General features: G+C 39.4%; 1 protein-coding gene across 2 annotated transcripts in view; it reads right to left on the reverse strand.

The window, feature by feature from the left end:
- Window positions 1-20848, reverse strand: part of Thsd7b (thrombospondin type 1 domain containing 7B) — an 837148-nt gene that overhangs the window by 685715 nt on the left and 130585 nt on the right. For both annotated transcript variants that reach the window (XM_036202865.1, XM_036202864.1), the window contains exon 2: window positions 16023-16196. In XM_036202865.1, the coding sequence (XP_036058758.1) occupies window positions 16023-16161 (139 nt within the window). In that variant the 5' untranslated portion in view covers window positions 16162-16196. The remainder of the gene's footprint in view (window positions 1-16022; window positions 16197-20848) is intronic.

The raw sequence follows: 20848 nt of genomic DNA on the forward strand, positions 1-20848 counted from the left end.
TATCTGTAAATACAGTCATACCCAATAAAGGACTAAAATTCAGAAGATACCGTGAATACTGAAAGTTAGTAAGACAAGCTGCCCAACTTATAAACACAAAAAGATCTCCAGAGACATTTCACCAGAGAAAATTTATTAATGCTAACAAATGCTTGCAAATGTAATGCTCTCACCCATTAGTGAAATTCAAATAGAAGTCATAAGAGATAACATTTCACTCCCACTGAAGTGAGGCCAAGGAGAAAGGCAGCAACAAACCTTCAGAAGAAACCAGGAAAGCAGGGGCTCTCGCACATCGCTCGAAGGAACACAAATGCACAGCTGTGTTAGAAAGTCATTTGCAGCTTTTAACAACATAAGTCTGTAGTTGCCATGCAACCCAAGCCTCCTTCCAATGAAAGATAACAACGCGTGTCCATCAAGTTCTATACCTGGCATTAATAATAGAATTATCTATTGTAGCCAAAACGTTGAAACAACCCAGATGTTCATTAACTCATGAACAGATTTAAAAGAAGTGCTTCATTCATAGAACAAAGAATATTCAGCCATAAAAAGAAATGATGGATTAGGGGTGTGTCTTGGTTGGTAGACTGCTTGTCTACCATGCACAAGGCCTTGGATTTAATCCCAAGCACCACATAAAACATGAGGTGGTGGTGCGCAGAGCCGAAGCATGTCAAGGTCAGAAGTTCAAGGTTACTCTCAATTACACACACACACACACACACACACACAGTTTGAGGTCAGCCTGGATTATGTAAGACCCTATCTCAAAATAAAAAAATAAAATAAAGTACTGTTATATGTTATAATAGGATAAATCTCAAAAACACTATGGGAAGTGAAGGTAGCTAGTCATGAAACACGGTATTGTATGATTCTGTTTATAAAAATATCTAGGAAGGGAAATTCTAGAGACAGGATACACATTAGTGGTTGTCTAGGTTTAGAGGTGGGAACAGAGACAAGCTGTAAATGGCCAAGCACAATGTCACTTGGTTGATGAAAACGCTCAAAATCAAAACACTGGCAATAATTGGAAACTTGGAAAATAAACTATAAAGAGCACATTTAAATGAGCTGATTATATATTGTATAAATTATATTTCATTGAAGATGTTCAAAGAAGCTAGTCTTTCTGGATAATAGTTGTTGGTATTATAAGTATAAATTTCTATGAAAGAGCAGCTTCCATTTGGCTTAAAAAAATTATTCATCTGGTTCACCAGCCTCCCAAAATGGTGACCAATTAAAATTAAATTCAGGAAGTTCAAAGAGTGTATTTTTTTTCATGAGATTTTTTTTTAAATGAGGAACAACATCATCATAAACAGTTGTAAGTTCAAAGTTTCAAAAGAAATAAACCTAAGACCTTTGCATAATAAAAATCTAAGCAGGGAAATTTCAGCTCATGTTGCCTCCATCACTAACTGGGCTCATTTTGGCTCCATCACTAACTGGGCTTATGTCATCTCCATCACTAACTCTCTTCATATACAGTTTCTTCAACTGTAAAACCAGTTGGGGTCAGTTCTGCTCTGTGTTCTGGAACTATGATAAAACACCCTGACAAAAAGAAACATAGGAAAAGGAAGGGGTTGTTTATTAATCTTGTGGGGAATTTGAGACTGGAATTCAGGATGCTAGTCATATCACATCTAAAGTCAAGACCATAGAAAAACAAATGCACCAATAGTGACTGCCTGTCCTACTGCCTCATCTGCCACCTGTCTTATGTGGTTTAGGACCTCCAGTGCAGAGAATGGTGACCAAAGTCTTCCTATCAATTAATAAACAAGACAACCCCTCAGAGACATATCTACAGGCCATCTTAATCTCTATAGAGCCTCTCCTAAGCTCTCTTCTCAGGTGACTCCATGCTGCTGCAAGCTGAAAACACTAACCATCCCGGGTCCTTGCCCTGGCTGGAACATCCTAAAGCTCCTTTGAGGCCCATGTAGGACAACTAAAAGAGAAGGTGCTTATAAATATCATGATTTTTTAGCTTCTTGTCAAATACACAGATGCCACTTATGCTTTAGCTCTTTCTCACTTCAAGACTGAAGAAGGAGGAAGTCAATCCTGGTGGGGGCATCCAATCCTAAGACCAGGTTTCCCCTCCCCATTACTCCACACAGGCCACATAAAGTCAGCCCTAAGAAAGTCTATGAAAATATTCATCCTGATTATTGCTTTCTGTAGAATCTCACAATCCTATACCTCTTGTTTCAAAACCAATCAAATAGAGCTTTACTAATAGAAATGCCAGGAGGAATTGTGAGAGGCCCAGTATTTGAAACGGTTCAAGTACATGAATAATGCCACTAAAAACATGCAAAAAGATGGTCATTTTGAAAATCTTATTATGAAACACAAGCTATAAAGCACAGAAAAATAACATCTGTCTTTGTAGAGAAACCATACTCATTATTAGGTGCAGCCTATTTATCAAAACTACATTATATTCTGTGTGCCAGAACTAGAGGGCACAGATGGTCTCCTGAGGTAACCCTCATTAGCAAGGGATAGAGTAGCATCATTTAAGCACTCAGTATGACATTAGTATGCAATATTAACTGCAAGCACAGAAAAAAACAGTTTGTTATGAGTGTGAGTTGAGAGTTTTCATTCATGTCTGCTTGCTAAAGAGTAGAGGCCAGAAGCTAAGGCCTCACATAGCATAGAGCAGCAAGCACACAGTGTGGTTACTGTACCCATGTTCTGAGCCTTCTTCTAACTCAGTACACAGTATCACCTCCTCTATAATTCACAGAAGTCAGCAATTGGAAATGAAATATAATTCTGTGCATATGCAGCTAAGTAATTAAACCTCAAAAGTATATCTTTAAAAAAATTTCAATTCAAAATCCCATCTAACATGGTGAATATTTAGCAAAAGAAATCTCTCAGCAGCTGCATTCAATTAAAAAGTGATTAACCCTGAGGAAAAAAATTCACAAAAATAATCCATGTTGTTTTCACTATGTATGTTATTACTTTTATATCAATATGTATTCCTGAATGAAGTCCACCTTTATATAACTAACTTTCAAAACCAATTTTCATTGTACTGTTTTTGAGGGGAGCTGATCAGTATATGGAGAGAAGAATATCACAGGTTACCTACATAATTCACAGTTTAGTTTCTACAGTAAATCTAAGAGGGAAAAGGAACCAACAAAATGAAGTAATTCATGGTCATATTTTGCTAGGAAAACATGTTTTTAACAATACATATTTTTGAAATATAGTAGTGACTATAAGTATTTAACGTCTATATTTATTTCTCTCAGCCTCAGGTACAATCAACAGCACTAATGTGCACTGCTTAGATGTCGTCTATGGCTGCCATGCTTTAGGAAAGCTGTTGAGACATTCCAGTAACAACACGGATGGTGTGAACTCAGACGAAGCCACCCACAGATAGGCTTGGACCACCACCTAGACTGGTGATGCTATAGAACACTGATATTCATAACCAGGAAGAATGCAAAAGGCAATCTTTCTTTGCTGTGGATGTGTGGATAGGAGGGTGTGTGTGTTCACATGTATGAGCACATGTGTATGGTCAAGCATGTATATGAGAGGCACACATTCACATGTGTGGGTGTGGGAGCTTCATTCACCTCAGTGACCCTCCCTCTTATTATTTGAAGCAAGGTGTCTCAGTTGAACTCAGGGCATGACCTAGGACTAGCATAGCTCGGTGGCTTGCTCCAGGATGCCCTTTCTCCCTCTCTGAGTGCTGGAATCACAGGTGGGTTTGGGGGATCTGAATGCCAATCAAGTGCTTCACTTGCTAAGTCTTATTCCAGGGTAAGTTTTCAACACGCTTCCTTCAAACATGCTTGCATGTAGTCTTTAATCATGCCACAGGCTCACTTTGATGTCTGACTTGTTTTGAATATTGCCTCTTGTTTATTTCACATAAGAACCTTTATTTCTAAATTACAATTCAAACTAAAACATCAAAAGTCTTCCAGGAAGAAGGGACATATTGCCAGGTGTCATGCAAGAATTACTCCATCGATAATCTGACCACCAGGAAGGAGCTGTTTCTGTATTAGTCACTAATCCAATAACTCAATATGGCATACACTCAGACATTCAAGCCAATAAACACTGTAACTGGATTTTTTAAAAGTAATGCAGTATCAGTGTTTGAATGTGGACAAGTGTATGCATGTATGCTTCTGTGTGTGAGTGAGTGTGTGTGTGTGTGTGTGTGTGTGTGTATGTGTCTCCTCCGACAGGAGGAGACCAGAAGTCAACCTATGGCAGTGTTCTGCACAGACCATGCATCCTTATTTTTTTGAGACAAGGTCTCTCACTGGTCTGAAATTCACCAATTTAGTTTAGCTGACAGAACAGCAAGCCCCAGGGACACGCCTGTCTCTACTCCCTCAGTGCTGACAGATGCAACCACAGCTGGGTTCTCCAGTAGGTTCTGGGACTAAACTATTTCTCCAAGGCCAGTTGTGTTTTAGGTATTATTGTTTGGTTGGTTTTACATTTTAACTTGGGCAAGGATTATTGACCAGTATGTTTTGTAGTAAAAGCTCAAAGTGAATAACTGAATCAGTTACCATAAGATTAACCTAATTTAACTGCTTTGCATTCCAGACGATCAGTCTAAGGAGAGATCGACAGTGGAGGAACCAGATGTACATATGTTTCCAATCCTTTTCTCACTCCACTGAAGTGACAGTAAGGTACAGTAAGGGGCATCACTGTGGGGAAATGCCACCCGGGAGGTGAAGGACAGAAACAGGGCTCTCAGCCACGCGACACAAGAAGAAAGCTGAACCGCAAGTCGCCACAGAAGAACGAGAACGCTGAACATGAAATGTGAATTTGTATTTGCAGAACCCATGAAGGTTTGGTGATTAGAGATGCTATAGAAGAATTATGCTCATGTTTCAAAATAAACACTAATTAAAAGTCTTTAAATGGAATAAATTGATCTCTTGACTCTTTCCTCTGTCCTTTGTCCAATCTCTGCAGGAAAACAGCAAAATTCAACTCCTGAGCTAAGCAAACCAAATAGAAGGCAAGATCTGGACATCCCACTCAAAAGAGGAAGGACGTCTAAAGCTGAGGTCCTTCTGCAGAGGCCTCTCCTTCTGCCCTTTCCTAGGAGTCCAGTGTAAGGAGGGTTTGTCTCAGGAGACAAGTTGTAGGGGGTAGCCATTCCAGCCTTAACTATGTGGAGCGGCCTTAATAATTTCACCAATAGCAAGGAGCCCTTTAACAAAGCCTGCTCACTGTGATCAGCTGGTAGCCTCCTTAAAGGGATACTCATTGTATCCATCTAGGAGTACCAGCTGGTACCCCATCTCACTAACGAAGGTAAACAGAAGTCACAGATAAAGGATGGTTTAAGAGTCTGTTTGAGGAGCTCAGAAGACATCTCAGGCACTAAAGTGCTCAAGGATCTGAGTTTGATCCCCAGGACCCACAGGGGTGGGGGTGGGGGGACAGACAGACAGAATGTCAGTGTTGAGGAGGTAGAGACAGGAGGCTCTGCAGAGCCCACAGACTAGCCAGCTTAGCCTACTTGGCAAGCTTCAGGCTAGTAAAGAGACTTTGTCTGGGAATACTTTGCCATTTTTTTTTTTAAATCAAGAAATAGAGTGCAGGCTTCTTGCAGATGTGTGTCACTGATGGAACATAGTAAAGGTGAGTAAGCTTGACTTCCAGGCTAAGTTGGAACAAACTGTATATCTCTTTACATTTCTCTGCGGAGGTTTGCCTGGAGGCCTGAAGCCATAGTGTTATAATCCTCACCCTTTGGAAGCTTGTGAATGAAGAGATCACACAAAAAACAGAGATACTAAAGACCCCCAGCTCTCACAACCACAGCTACCCAAGTCTTCACAGGCTAAGCAGTGGGCCATCCTTCCAAATAACCCAGGTCTCTGACACCTATCCAGAACACTAGCCAAACAGAACCTCAATGTGTGAACAAAATTAAAGCTATTGTTTTAAGCTGCTGTCTTGGTTGAATTTATATAGCAACAGAGAATTGGGACATGATTATAATCTCTGTGCCACTTACATGAAACCCCTGGTGAGGCTTGGATAAACAGAGAAAGATGAAGTTCTTAAGACAAAATAAAAACATACTTGGCTGAGTAAACATACCTGCAGAGCTACAGGTCAGTGGGGACCACATGCTATGTGATCTCCATACAAGAGATAAATGAGAACCCTTGGTTTCCAAGACAGTTTATTTGGGAACATCTCTATTGTTATCCCTTAGATGTCATTTTCAATGACACAATCCCTGTGTAAAGATCTTTAATTATGATTAGCTTTGAATTTATAAGGAACCCATTCCAGTAACAATGTCAGCTCATCAGTTTAGAAGTCCTGGCCATGAATTTCAAGAACTGATCGAAACAGAGAACAACTTGTCTCAAGGCTGCATTTATGCTAATGTGAAAGACAGTAAGGAAAGAGAAGTAAGGGCTCCACACCTCAGAAGTCATCAGTGAATGAATGAATGAGTGAATGAGTGAGTAAATAAACTGGGTCTAGGGACGTGGAGAAGAAATAAATGGTGTACAGAACACATGCAATCAAACTAGGATAAAAATCCTCTCAACAGAAAGGTGTTATGTTTACTAAACACAGGGGGTTTTAAACATTTAGAATCACTACACTATATTATCAACTTAAATTACGACATCTGAAATGTTAAAATATTGAACAGAAGCAGGCCAAGAGGCATAAGCTTGTCATCTCAGATACTCAGAAGGATGAGGCAGGAAGACTGTACTCCAGGCCTTGCCTGCCTGGGCTACAGACTGAGTTTAAAGCCACCCTAGGCAACTTAGTGAGACTGTGTCTCCAAACTGGAAAAAAAAAAAAAAAAACCTGAAAAGAGGGCTAGAGTTGCAGCCTTCATTCAGTACACCTGCCTGGTATTGTCAAGGCCTAGGTTCAATCTCCCATTATATATACATGGGAGAAACAGAAGAGTGAGCAGGGAGTCGAGAATCAGGGATGAAGATCCACTCACACTTCACACCTTTGCTGTACTTCAAGTGAATCAGGGGTGGAGGCTGTGGAAAGATGTTCAAAGAAGAGAGAATGTCATAGAGCCTTTAGACCTGAGTATGAACACTGAGTGACACCAAGTACTGAGTGGAACATTAGAAGGAAAGCAGGCCTCAAGAAAACCAAGAAAACGAGGCAAAAGGAAAACACACAGGAGGCAGTTTTTCATTTCTCTATAAAGAGCTAAACAATAAAGAATGAAACACAGAACAGAGCTTGGCTCCACAGAGAGAATCTGCATAGAAAGAAGCCATTGGCTGAACTAGCTTAATAAAAATACTTAGAAGAATTTCAATAAGGAAGAAATGAGGAGTGAGATGAGAGAGACATCCTCCACTGGCCTAGGAGCAGATCCATGGCAGGTATCCAGTGCACATAAGCCCAAAGTTAACAATAAGGAGTATGTTACTGTGGTAATATTTTATTTGTGCTTTAATAAATAAAGTTTGCCTGGAGATCAGAGGAAAAGGCCAGCAGTTATAAGTAAACAAAGAAGTCACACAAAGGTAGCACACACCTTTAATCCTATCACTTGGGAGGCAGAGATCTAGATCTCTGTGAGTTCAAGGCCACACTGGAAACAGGGCCAGGTGTGGTGGCACATGCCTTAAATTCCAACACTTGTTAACCATGGAGGTCTGTACAGACAGACAGGAAGTGACAGAGCTGGGCAGGAAGAGGAAATAATGTAGCTGGACAGAGAGAGAGCAAATCAGATGGCAGAACAGCAAGGCATATAGGCATGGGTAGACAGGAAGTAGCTCGCATTTGGAAGCTGTGGAGTTGGTGAGGTGAGGTTAGCTGTGGCGTTCCCTACTTCCCCGATCTCTCAGTTTTTCACCCCTATATCTGACTCTGTTTTTTTTTATTTATTTATTTACTTAGACTATTCGTCTGTATGTTACCATGTCACCTGAGCCCCTGTAAGCTTCCACTCAGTAGTCCTAGGCAGAAGGGTTGCTAGGACTTTGAGGCCTATCCCAGCTGTACAGCCATACTGTTTCAAAAGACAGAGACAGTGGAAGGAGAGAGAAAGGGAGGGAAGGAGGGAGGGAGGCAGGGAAGCAGACAGAGACAGAAATGTAGAGGTAAATATTAAATTATTTTTTCCTGAAAAGAGTTGAGACAGGCCAGCTATGTCTATGGACTCCATCTGAGCAGCAAGGTACTTCAAGCCCCTCATGCTGAGACCTCCAGCTACACTTAAAGGCCTTGCACATCTATTCTGTCTCCTTTGAAATAAGAGTTAAGGTTAGACACCTTCACAGAACATGACCAGAAATCACACTGAAATGAAGTGACAGCAAAATACACACCATACAGCCTCACACCAACACATCACAACACACACACACACACACACACACACACACACACACACACACACACACACTGTCCCTTATTTCACATAAGGTAGAAGGAGGCTTATGCAACAGTTAGTTTTGTGTGTTCTAGTTACCTGGGCTACATCAAGACAACAAAGTCTCCTGTTGCCATGAAGTCTATGCTTTAGTTCCATTTAGAAAGAAACAGCAAAGTAATTTGTCTTGTTGCATAATATAGATGTTTTTTCTTACCTCTCAGGAACATTATAAAATTAGTGCTTGAGGTCTTTAAGGACAAATAATTATAACTTTTAGCAGTAAAATCCACACTATATATGCCAATGCTTTCTGGTATTACAGGAATACCACCACCAAGGGTCTATTAAATACATGCCTCCTAGATGATCTAATGTCCACAGAGGTGACTAAAATGATTTGAATTTAATCTAATTCCCAGAGAAAATTTTATGGATTTCTAACAGATATTTAAACAAGATCTATCTTCTGAGAACATTTTGTTTTCTCTAAGACTCGAAGTTTAGGATGTATGTGTACAATATATATAATAAAATTTTCCTTATATTTTAGTGATGAAAACATTATTTAAGCTATGGTTAACTGTGAAAATAGATAAGATGTTTTATTCTTTTGCAATGTCATTGACATTATGTATTTTTATTCCAAGTGAATAATTCTACTTTATTTACTTTGCTTATAGAATGGGGGTCATTATTCTCACATTTATCATGTAAAAGGTGTTGAAGTCAAAACTTTCTAAGAGTCTAAAATAAAGACAAATTTATACCTCAAATTAGTAAAATTACTTCTTAATAAAATACATGTAACTGTGAAAGTACATTTGTGGAAACCCACAGAGGTTTCCTAATGCGATCTGAGCTTGCTTTACCCAGCAGGGTTGCATAGGGGAATGATTGGACCATGGGCATGGTTACCAGGTGTTTGGAAGGATCTATACTTGGTTGTGCAGTATGCTTTGATCTAGCAAGGGGGAAGTCTTTTGCCCCACCCCTTGGCATTATTATAAAAAGCCCTTTTGAAGAGACAGAAGGGGCCAGTGGATTTTGACCTATGTCCTTCTGAAGCTATCCTGTGTTTCTGTCTTTCTCCTCTCCACTATCTTTCTCTCTAAAAGTTTGTTATTACTCTCTCCTCCTCATAGGAACCCTTTCAAAGGTGGGACCTGGCTTCCCACATACATTACATAAAAACTTCAAAACACAGAAACATAGATATACCAAGCATGAAACTACTAGATGATAATAAAGAAAATGGGGGCAGGAGAAGATGGTTCAGCAGTGTTCCAAACATTCATCAAGCGGCTGACAACTACCTATGACTCCAGAACTAGGCCACACCACCACACAAACACATATACATTATTGTTTTTTTTTCTAAATGTAAAATAGACATAGACAAAAACCAGAAATAGTACCTAACTAACATTGAGTAGCCAGTTTTCAATATATATATTTCTATATTTCATCTTACTTTGCAAAATGTGCCCATGAAATGTTGATGTTCTCATTTTAAGCTAGTTGAGGCTCAGAGAAGAAATAGCTCTCCCCTGTAGACACTCAGGATTTGGGGGTGACTCCCTACAGAAAGACCACTTTAGTTCTCTCTACTATGGTAGTGTAATTTATACCACTAAAAAGGGCTCATTACATGTAGACAAAAACTAACAATTTCTAAACATGATCATGAAGAAATAATTACACAACTTGTTTTCTTTCTCTTTCACATTTTATTATCAAGAACCAAATTTGTTTTCTTGTCTTTTTATAAGCTCACTGGTAAAATGTGATTTTTGGCTAGTGAAAACGTTCTGGAACAAGGTACCTGGGAAAGCTCCAGCTCTCTCTCTCTCTCTGTGAGTGTGCTAAATCTCACTGAATTTTACACCTTTAAAGCTGCTAAAATGGTAAAGTTTATGTTACGTGCATTTTAGCACCATGATTTTTTAATGTCATTTGGCTCCCAAAGGATGTAATGAAAATGTTATTTTCTCTATATTCAGGATCACAAATTCTGAGTGCAGATCTGCATTTCCAAAGCTTCTTTTAATTTCAACCTCTTTGCTGATGCATATCTGCCATCTCTCTCCTGTGTTCAGATTGTGTATATCCAACTTGGTGAGTGATACCCAGGTATGAATTTCATACAAGGTCAAAACGTTAAGTGTGGTTGATGCTAAGCACCTCACAGCACACTCTCTGCTTCCTCTATAGCACAAAAGAAATGACTTAATTTTCCTTTATATATATATATATATATATATATATATATATATATATATATATATTTGTGTTATGTGTGCATGTGTATGTGTGTGTGTGTGTGTGTGTGTGCACGTGTGTGTGTGTTGGGCAGGGTAAAGGTGCCACAACTTACACGTGAAGAAGGGAGAACAACTTTAATGAGTTAGTTATTTCTTTCCTTCCACCATGTGGGTCCTGTGGTTTGAACTCACGAAGGTGGTAGTTTCATTGAGCCATCTCACTCACACATGACCTGATTCACTTCACTCATCAGGGCAAAGTCAGTATCTCTCTTATGTTTCTTCTTCCCACCTGTGGCGGTTTTGATGACAACAGCCCGCATAAGCTCATATATTTGCATACTTGGTCCCCAGTTGGAGGAACTGGTTGGGAAAGAGAGGGCCGTGGCTTCATAAGAGAAGATGTGTCACTGGAGGCAGGCTTTGAGTGTTTCAAAAGCCAATGTCATTACCAGTTAGCTCTCTTTCTCTGTGCCTTACATTTCTGGATCAACATAAGCTCTCAGCTACTACTTCAGCACATGCCTGCCTGCTGCCATTCTCCCCCACCATGATGGTCATGTACTCTGACCTTCTGGAACCACGAGTCCCCGATTCAATGTTTGCTTTTATAAGCTGCCTTGGTCATGTGGTTTTGTCACGGCAACAGAAAACTAAGACACCACTCCAATGGCTTTACCTTAAGTCAGGGCTTTTCAACCTAGGTCCTAAAGATAGTTTTAAGGCCTGATATTTTGTTCAGGGGTGGGCGCTACCTTGATCATTTTAGAATGTTTAGCTGTAGCCCCTGGATGCAGGTAACACTCTCCATCTGCAACAAGCAGAAGGGTCTCAAGTCATCATCGAAATCATACTTGGTGATTACATGAGCCTGTTCTTAAATCACATAAGCCGGTTCTTAAATATATCTGCCCCTAGGCACATCCACCCAAAATACATCTGATATCCTTCAGTTGCTCTTTTCTGCATCTTTAATTCAACCTCCTCACACCAGCTTCACTTCTATATGACCTTGGTCCAAACTGCTGTACCCACTCTTTGTCCTTAGCACTACCTAACCAGTATCCCTGACCTGCCTTTTGTCAAGACTTCCCACCATGATCTCACTCAAATCTTTCTGGAAAGAATTTCAGCTCATGTCATAGTTCTGTGGACTCTGACATCTTTCTGTTTCATCCAGAGTCACAGCTGTGACAGATAAGGACATGGCTAACATGGTCCTGCTACCTTCTTGTCCTGGTTGCCTGTCACCCTCCCCTTGCTGTGTTGTCTGCTCCAGCATGCTGGTCTCCTCCCTAGACCTGTTTTTGTTTGTTTTGTTTTTGAGACAGGATGTCACTGTGTCACCTTGGCTGGCCAGAGACTCCCTAAGTAGACCAATCTGGTCTTGAACTCACAGAGATCCATCTGTCTTTGTCTCTTGAGTGCTAGGATTAAAGGTGAAGACTATAATCTCCAGCTCCTCCCTAGTCCTTACATAACATCACCCGGTGCTTCTGCCTCAGTACCCTATGCTTGCCATCTATACCTGCTTTCTCTCATCCCCATGGCTGGTGCCGTCACTAGCTCTCAGTCTTTTATACAGAGCTACTTCTTCAGTGAAGTTTCCAACAACAGCCTGTTCAAGCTTCCAGGCTCTTCTCCACCATTTACCCCTGTCTTCCTGTCATGCTTTACATTTTCTTATCATAGCCTATATTTTCTAACTGCTGTTTCTGATAACTGAGGATCTGGTTTATTCCCAATGTTTATGTATCTTGTCCCCTTGTAACACTGCCCAGAACATAGGACTCAGCAAATATTAATGGGATGAACACACTTCTCAAAACCACTACCAAGAATGTATGAAGTAGGTACTTCTTAAGGCTTCAGAGACTATGGCCCATTCCTCCTTAACAAAGCAGGTGCTTACAAATAGCTACAGTTTTAAATTTAAAACACTAAGCAAATTCAATTCTTATCTGATCCTCCTGACAGAAGGATCCTTCTTTCTCAGATGTAGGTGATTGGCTGCCTGACACTAAATATTGATCTGATGGCCTCATGGTGAGGACAGGTGCTGGGAATCTTTGGCAGATCAGTGACTCTACAATCTGCAACTTACCAGGCTCCCTTAACTCAGCAATCCCTAGCAGCATAGCATGGCCCTCTCTATCATCAGTCCAATGTGATTCCAAAGCCAACACTTACCTAGGAATGTCTCTAATTTAGATGAAGTTAACTGACATTTAACCTTTTGATTAGGGAGAAAACAGTGGAGATTAGCAAGTGGATGGCATCCAACCAAACAGAAAGGTGATTTCCAGGTTTCAAGTATAAAATAGGTTTACCTGTGTCTCCAGAATATTTGTTCAAATTTGAGATTACATTGGACCTGTATTCATCTATGTTCATAGATCTGATAACATACTGTAAAGATGTAATTAATTTCAGCAACAAAGTTTTTCATATAAAATATAATAAATTCCTATGTGTGTTGTGTGCAGCAGAAACAAGTGTTAAAGGTAACTTTAAAGGTTATGACTCCAAACTGTTCCACAGGATGTGATGACTTCTCAAGACAACTTATTGCTTACCTTTAAAATAATACTTTATCCACATCAACATTCTGTATAGTAGCAAAAAATAGAAACCACTGAGATGTCAAGCAATTAAACAAGAACACAAAAGAATACTATACAGCCTTTAAAAGGTAAGACTGGCATGTGCAACATAGTATGTACTATTCATCAAAACATCATGGTATGATGAAGGCTAGCTACAAAAAAAAATGTAAATATTCAGTTGTATGAAGCTGTATATATTTACATAAGTACATTTTTTGAAAGGTACAAAAGAGATGGGTAGGGGGTTACATGGTCTAGAGATTTGCTTTTGATTTTTTCACTGTTGACATTTTTCTGCTTTTGAAGTTGATGGTCATGTGATAATACTTTAGTTTAGAACAGTGGTTCTTAATCTTTGGGGTTCTTAATTGCCACATCTTTGGGGTTTGAACAACCCTTTCACAGGGGTCACTTAATACCATCAGAAAACACAGATATTCATATTCATAGCAGTAGAAAATTTATAATTAAGAAGTAGCAATGAAAATAATGTTATGGTTGTGGGTCAGCACAACATGAAGAACTATATTAAAAGGTCACAGCATTAAGAAGGTTCAGAAAGAGAGGAACAGTTGCCAGTGCAAAAAATGAAAACATCCACTTCCATGTTTATTTTGAACAATGCCTGTATCTTCTGGAGAGATTTTCCTCTCCAGAAGCTCATTTGCTTACTTTTAGAAAACACACATAAATTTTCTTCTAAATAAGCTCATTTTCCTAACACATCTCATTAATGCTGCAGATTTGATACTTTCCATTTTAATTGCATTTCTCAGAGAACATCAGGCAGTAAGGTAGCCAGATAAAGCTTGAATTGATGAAATGTTTCTCTTTTGTGGACTGGGGAGATGGCTCATTTTGTGAAGTGATTGCCAAGGTCAAGACTTTGATTCTCCAGAAGCTAGAAAGACCAGGCACAGTTGCACACATTTACAATCTCAACATTGGAGAGGCAGAGACAGGAAGATTCCCTGGAGTGTGCTAGTAGCCATCTTACCCTGATTGGTGAGTTCTAGGTCAATAAGAGATTAAGCTGATCTCCAGCCTCCACACACATACCCTCCCTTATAAAACATTTGACTCCTGTGATTAAACAATATAGTACCCTTTACAGAAATGCAATATTGACTTAAAAACTATCTCCAAAGCTTGGCAATACTGTGGGGGGGGGGGTGGAAATCACAAATCACTAATGTAGTATTGGAGCGCACAATTAAATTAATTTATAGAGGTTTTAATGCAATTAAAGTTTTCTCCAGACTGAATCTCTAATGGCACTGGGACTTTTTACTTAATATACTTTAAAACATAATTCATTTTCATTTTTGCAAAGTCATTTAAATATTATGAATATCACTTTTGTACATATTTCCATGATGACAATATGTTCGCAGTCTATTTAATTTACAGATGATGGGACCCAAGTGAAAACTCTCTGAGGACCATAGATCTTCTCCACCACCACATTCCCCTTCCAAGATATTAAGTATATAAGTTATCTATACTTGCAAGAATGGACTCTTGAAATAGTAATAAATATTGTAAATGATCTGATTGTGAAACTTAAGGAAATTAAAATCCATAGCAAAGAAAGCATTAGAAATGCAAAGAGCCATATGAGAGTAACAACCCTATGTTTGGGGTTCATAATTTAAGCTAATAAATTATTATGGTTGGAAATGAATACATCTTTTACACAGGCAAATTAAAGACATAGTTAGAGAGTATAAGTTATATAAAAGCTTGAAAAGCTGAAATCAATTCTTTCACATAAATGCACAAGGAACGGTACACAATATAGCTAACGGTCTCTAAATACAGTAAAGAGACTCAATCAAAGTTGTTCAGATAATTATTTTAAAGCCTTTTTAAAAGATTTTGTGTGTATGTGTGCATGTGAGTGCCTCTGGAGGTCAGGAGAAGTGTGAGATCCCCTGGAGTTGGTTGTGAGCCACATGATATGAGAGAGGGGACTGAACTTGGGTCCTCTGTGAGAGCAGCAAGAATTCTTGCTGCTGTATCACCTCTTCAGCCCGAGCAAGGTAATTCTTCATGCTCCCAAGCCCACGTGTAAATAATCTGTACTGGGGGCTATTTAACAAAAAAAGAGCTAACTAGTTTGAACCCTGAAAAAAAGACATATACAAAATTGGTCCAAAGCCTTTCAGCTGAGGAGATCAGCTCCACTCAGATGTCATATTTGGTCTCTCAGCTGAGAAATAGTTGGCAAAGAAGAAGCAGATGTAACTGTTAAATGATAACTGTAGTTGACAAAAACACAAAATTCTAAAGGATAACAAGTATCACTGTCACGGGTGAAATTAAGTAGGAATTAAAATCTAATGTGAGGAGATTCGGAAATGGCTCAACTGGAAACAGTACTTGCTGCCTTTGCTGAGGACCTAAGTTTGGTTCCCAACATCCATGTGACCAGCTCACAATTACCAATAACTCAAGCTCCAGGGAATCTAGTATCTTCTTATGGCCTCTGCAGGCATGTATAGACACACACACACACACACACACACACACACACACACACACACACACACACACAAATACTTAACAAACAAATAAATATAAAAACAAATCTTTAATAAATCTCATGTAAGCAGTATATTAAAGAGTCCATTCTCCCTCTCTGGATATTTCCCACTACCCCACAAATATGAAAGGAATATTCTCCTAAATGACTGTGGGATAAAAGAACAGCCAGGACAGTCTTACCTGTTTTCCAGATGAACTGATTATCCTTTTTGCCTTCCAAATGAGCTGCTTGGGACAGCAGGAGAGAAAACACCAGAAAGAGCTTCCTCATGCTCCTCGGAACCCAGTGAGTGACAGCCAGATCACTCCTTGGAAACATTCTTCAAATTTTTCAGCGTCTTCACTTGCCTAATCCTGAAAGCAAGAGAAAGACAGGTGAGTGCGACTATTTGGCAATCATGACATGCTCCAACTGCCAGTGACTTTCATGTGACCACAGGAGAGATGCCCCATTACAGAGTGTTTTATTCTTAAAAGTAATCAAGTTGGGAGGATGTCTCACATGCTTGCTTCCTTCTGTTCAGATGAATTCCTTGAGGGACTCACAACTGAGGAGAGAAATTGACAGGCACTACTAAGACCCGGAGAGAGTGAGGAACGAACATCCTTAACAGCAGTGAGTGGAATGACTCAGAATGAGGCCAGAGCTGAGAGAAAATAGAGGGAAATACACAAGACAATATCTGAGAAGAGCCTTTGGGAAACGTAAGGGCTTGAAGGAGTCAAGAAGGACACATCCGAGAGAATAAGGCACTGAAAGCGAGTTATGTTTGTGTTCAGGGATTGGTGATTAAGTGGGTGGTTGCTTTGAAGGACAGGAAGGGGAAGGGAGGAACAGGTGGAGGTGAGGTTTGGAATACAGGCTAGGGACCAAATTATAAAGGGTCTTGAATGTCAGGAGGGAATTGTAAAACAGTAAAGATCTTTTAAATATCTAAGATTAGTGGGCATCACCAGTTACTAGTGAATAGCACTAGATAAATTGGGGGTCAGGTTGATGACACTGGTGAAATAATTCCAGCAACCATGGATAAGTAAAACTATTAGGAGAGATTTGAGAAATAGAAGATAGACTGGGCAAAAAATATTCAGTGGAGGGTTGGACATGGCTGATTAGAGGAAAAAACTCAAACAGGATAATAAAATATAAAATGCAAACACATGAACAGTTGGTACCTATCACTAAGAAAGCAAAACCTCTTCAGACACAGCTTTAAAAGGAAAGATTAAAATAGTATGTTTTAGAATATATGAAATCTGATGCACCTACCATATATACATGTATATTTCCATTTCTTTGTTGGGTATTTTTTGCAATGATAGAGACAGAACTCGGTCATATACATGGATAGACAAATGTTACTTTACCTATTCACTACAACCCTCGTTCCAGACAGAATTTCTCTAAACAGAAGAAAATTACATGCTGTGGAATGTCATGCTGTATGCTGTGAATGTGTGTTGCTCTGATTGGTTGATAAATAAAATGATGATTGGCCAGTAGCCAGGCAGGAAATATAGGTGGGACAAGCAGACAAGGAGAATACTGGGAAGAGGAAGGCTGAGTCAGGTGTTACCATCCAGACACAGAGGAAGCAAGATGACAAGGCAGAACTAAGAAAAGGTACCAAGCCACATGGCTAAACATAGGTAAGAATTTATGGGTCAGTTTAAGTGTAAGAGCTATTCAGTAATAAGCCTGAGCTAATGGCCAAGCAGTTATAATTAATATAAGCCTCTGTGTGCCTACTTGGGGGATGAGAGTGGAAGAGATTTGTCCTGACCACCAGCTGGCCAGGACACAGAAAACATTCTGACTACAATTATACCTAGAGTGGAAGAAAATGGAAAGAACCTTGATATTTGATTATGAAAATACATATATACAATACATATATGCACATGTGTGTATATATGTGATGGATAGACAGACAAATAAATGATAGATGCCAGATAGATAGGTGAGAGAGAGAGAGAGAGAGAGAGAGAGAGAGAGAGAGAGAGAGAGAGAGATGGTGTAATAGAATGAAAGTGGCCTGAACAACATAAAAGTGTCATAGGTAAACATTAGTACACCTAATACCCAGCAAAGTTACTAAAGCATGGTGGTGACTCTGACTATAAACATTCTACCAAACTATGAGAAAAGAATAGCTTCTATAATCCTGAAGTCCTCATATACAAAGTAATATGTGACATCTCTTGTGATGTTCAGTTTTAACTATTTAGAGCATCTCAATGCAGCATTCTCTAGATCCATTTCTTTTGTTGACACATCAGTAGAGATTGTCTTGTTGCATTAATAAATGTGGAAAGACCCGTTCTGAATATGGGTGGCACAAATCCTTAGTTTGGGTACCTGGACTCAACTGGACTAGAGTAGGAAAGGTTAGGTGAGCATTAAGCATGCATGAATTTATTTTTCTGTTCCTGATCGTAGGTGTGACTCATTTTGGGCTCCTACAGTGACCTCTATAATCTATGAACTCTAACCTAGTACTGTGAGCTAAAATGAACCTTTCTCCCTTAATCTGCCCATTCTCAGGATATTTTTTATCACAGCACTAGAAATAAAACCAGGACACCTCCTTTTGCTTGATTTTTTTTCTTCATAAGGAGCCATTGCTCTATTCCTATCCACCTGTAGAATTTACCCAGTGCTCCTCATAATTACAGGTAATGCTGAACACCACATCATCAAATCGAACAACAGTAGGTAACATCTGAAGCAGTCTTATGGCATTCCCGGAATATACTAAGGGTACAGTGCTATACCATAAATGGTAAAACTTATTCTAGAAGGAACCAAACAATGAACTTTGAGTGCACAGCTCTCTGGTTGCCTGCCTCAGTCCTGGGATGAAGAAAGTATTTTAAAAGACAATCTAAAGCTCTGCTTCGGACTTCTACATCACATACCAGTATTGAGGGGAGTAAAACTGGAGGGCTCTGGCAGAAATAAAACAGGTCCACTTGTTCTATGCTTATTCTCACAAGTGGTCTGTTAGTAGTTTTCATGGCTCCTTGGAGGCAATACTAGACTCATCTCTAAACTTCTGTCCTTGGAAACTGAATTGAGCACACATCCTTGACGCAAAAAGCCAAAAATACGATTCATCACAGTTGTGCCTTTGTTAAGGTTTGCATATCATGGACACTAAGTGTCCATAATTTGTTCTCTGGTCACTCAGAGTTTATATGATATTTTTTGTGAATCAGAAAAAGAGATCCCCTTCTTGAGTAGAAACATTTTGAAATTGGTAGATTGTTCTGCCTGTGAGTTGTTTCCCAGAATTCTAGTGGTTAGTGTTCTGAGCAAAGTGTATATATGAGCATGTTCTAACTGTCTGCTTTGGTGAATATCACACACATACCATCATTGGGAGGCATGTTCTCCCTCCTACTCTGTTGGTGAGGAGGAGACTGCTATCTTCAAAGCTGGAACTTGAGAGAGATAGAAAGGCTTTTGGAGATTAAGAGGAGACATAATTCGGCCACAGGCCCTCTCTTCTGCCTCAACTTCCCAAGAGCTAGGAATCAGATGGGAATCAGCTGGGAGCTAGACTGATTGTGATGTGTTAAAATGTTCCTAGGTCTTTTGTCTCAATAGACACTTACACTGAATCCAGACTATTATTTCACTCAGAAAACAATGTATTTTCTACAAACACATATACACAAATGGATGATTAATTGTATAATATAGATTTGATAAAAGACTTGTCTGAAAATTTGCAGTAAGACACCACTGCCAATTACTCTGCTGAGAAAGAAGAAAAAGATATGTTGCCTCCATAAATAATAGACCTTCCCATGACTCCTACAAGGATGAAAACTATACCTAGGCTGTAGTATTATACAATGGCTGAGTATTATACAATGACAGGTTCCAAGTCAGTGTCATGCCAAATGGAATTTAATAAAAATGATGATTGTGTTTGAGGTTAAGCTGTGATTACAAAAGTTAAACAAAAGAATTAGCTAGAAAGACCAACTCTCTACTGAAGCCATGCCTTTCTGTGATACAGAACTGTCACAATATAGGTGGCTTTGTCCCGTTCTCATTAGCAGGATGCCTTCTTACACATCCATCATATGTAAAACTGGATGCAAGTCATTCAAATGTGAACTAAAGGAAAGTATATCTGCTCGCTTTAAAACAGCTTTAAATAAGAGGTCAGACAGAGATCTCAATGGATTATGAGTTCCAGTGAGATCATGCAGGAGGCAGAATGATAAGCCAAGGATTCATATTCCAATATTTCCAATTCTGAATCAATCCTTGAATCTTCCTTGGAAAAATATTATCTCAGCACGACTTACTCTGAGCTTTCATCTCCTCTGGGCACTGCTCACTGGCCTGAAGCCCAGTTCTGACTCTTCAAAGGGACTCAGAGCCTTGAGACCTCTTTCTGTGATTATCGAGGGTAGGACTTTTTACTCATAGTCTAACATCTCCAAGATGAATAGCTTTGAGACCCCCTATACTCCATGGTCAATATATGTCCTATCTAACACCAATAAACAAGGCATCAGAGCAGTGGGGCTCATAGGATGATTTTAAAATAACAACAACATCTAAAGAAGATATTTAAGAATGTACAGCTGAGCTCTGTACAGAGCACTACAGCAATCATATTCCTGAGAAGACCCACATGTTACTGGTGTTCTTAGTCTTTCCCACTATATCTAATGATTTACTTTTTCCAAAGAAGCTTAAACGTAGAGTACAGGAACCTGTTTGTTAGGAAGAACATCCATTTGTCAAAGTGCATCATTTCATATATATCTAAGGTGGGGGGCACTGCAGGCTCATGGGCCATGCAGGATGGACTCTGGACACAGGTTTGTTGCCTTTTCTCTCTCTCTCTCTCTCTCTCTCTCTCTCTCTCTCTCTCTCTCTCTCTCTCTTTCTCATGCTTGAAATTCACCAAATTATTCTTTGGGCCACAGTGGGAGTGATTCTTACACCTGTAACTTGAGAGTTCACTATGAACAAAATGAGG

The sequence above is a fragment of the Onychomys torridus genome, chromosome 11 (genome assembly GCF_903995425.1).
Source record: "Onychomys torridus chromosome 11, mOncTor1.1, whole genome shotgun sequence".
NCBI classification, from domain to species: domain Eukaryota; kingdom Metazoa; phylum Chordata; class Mammalia; order Rodentia; family Cricetidae; genus Onychomys; species Onychomys torridus.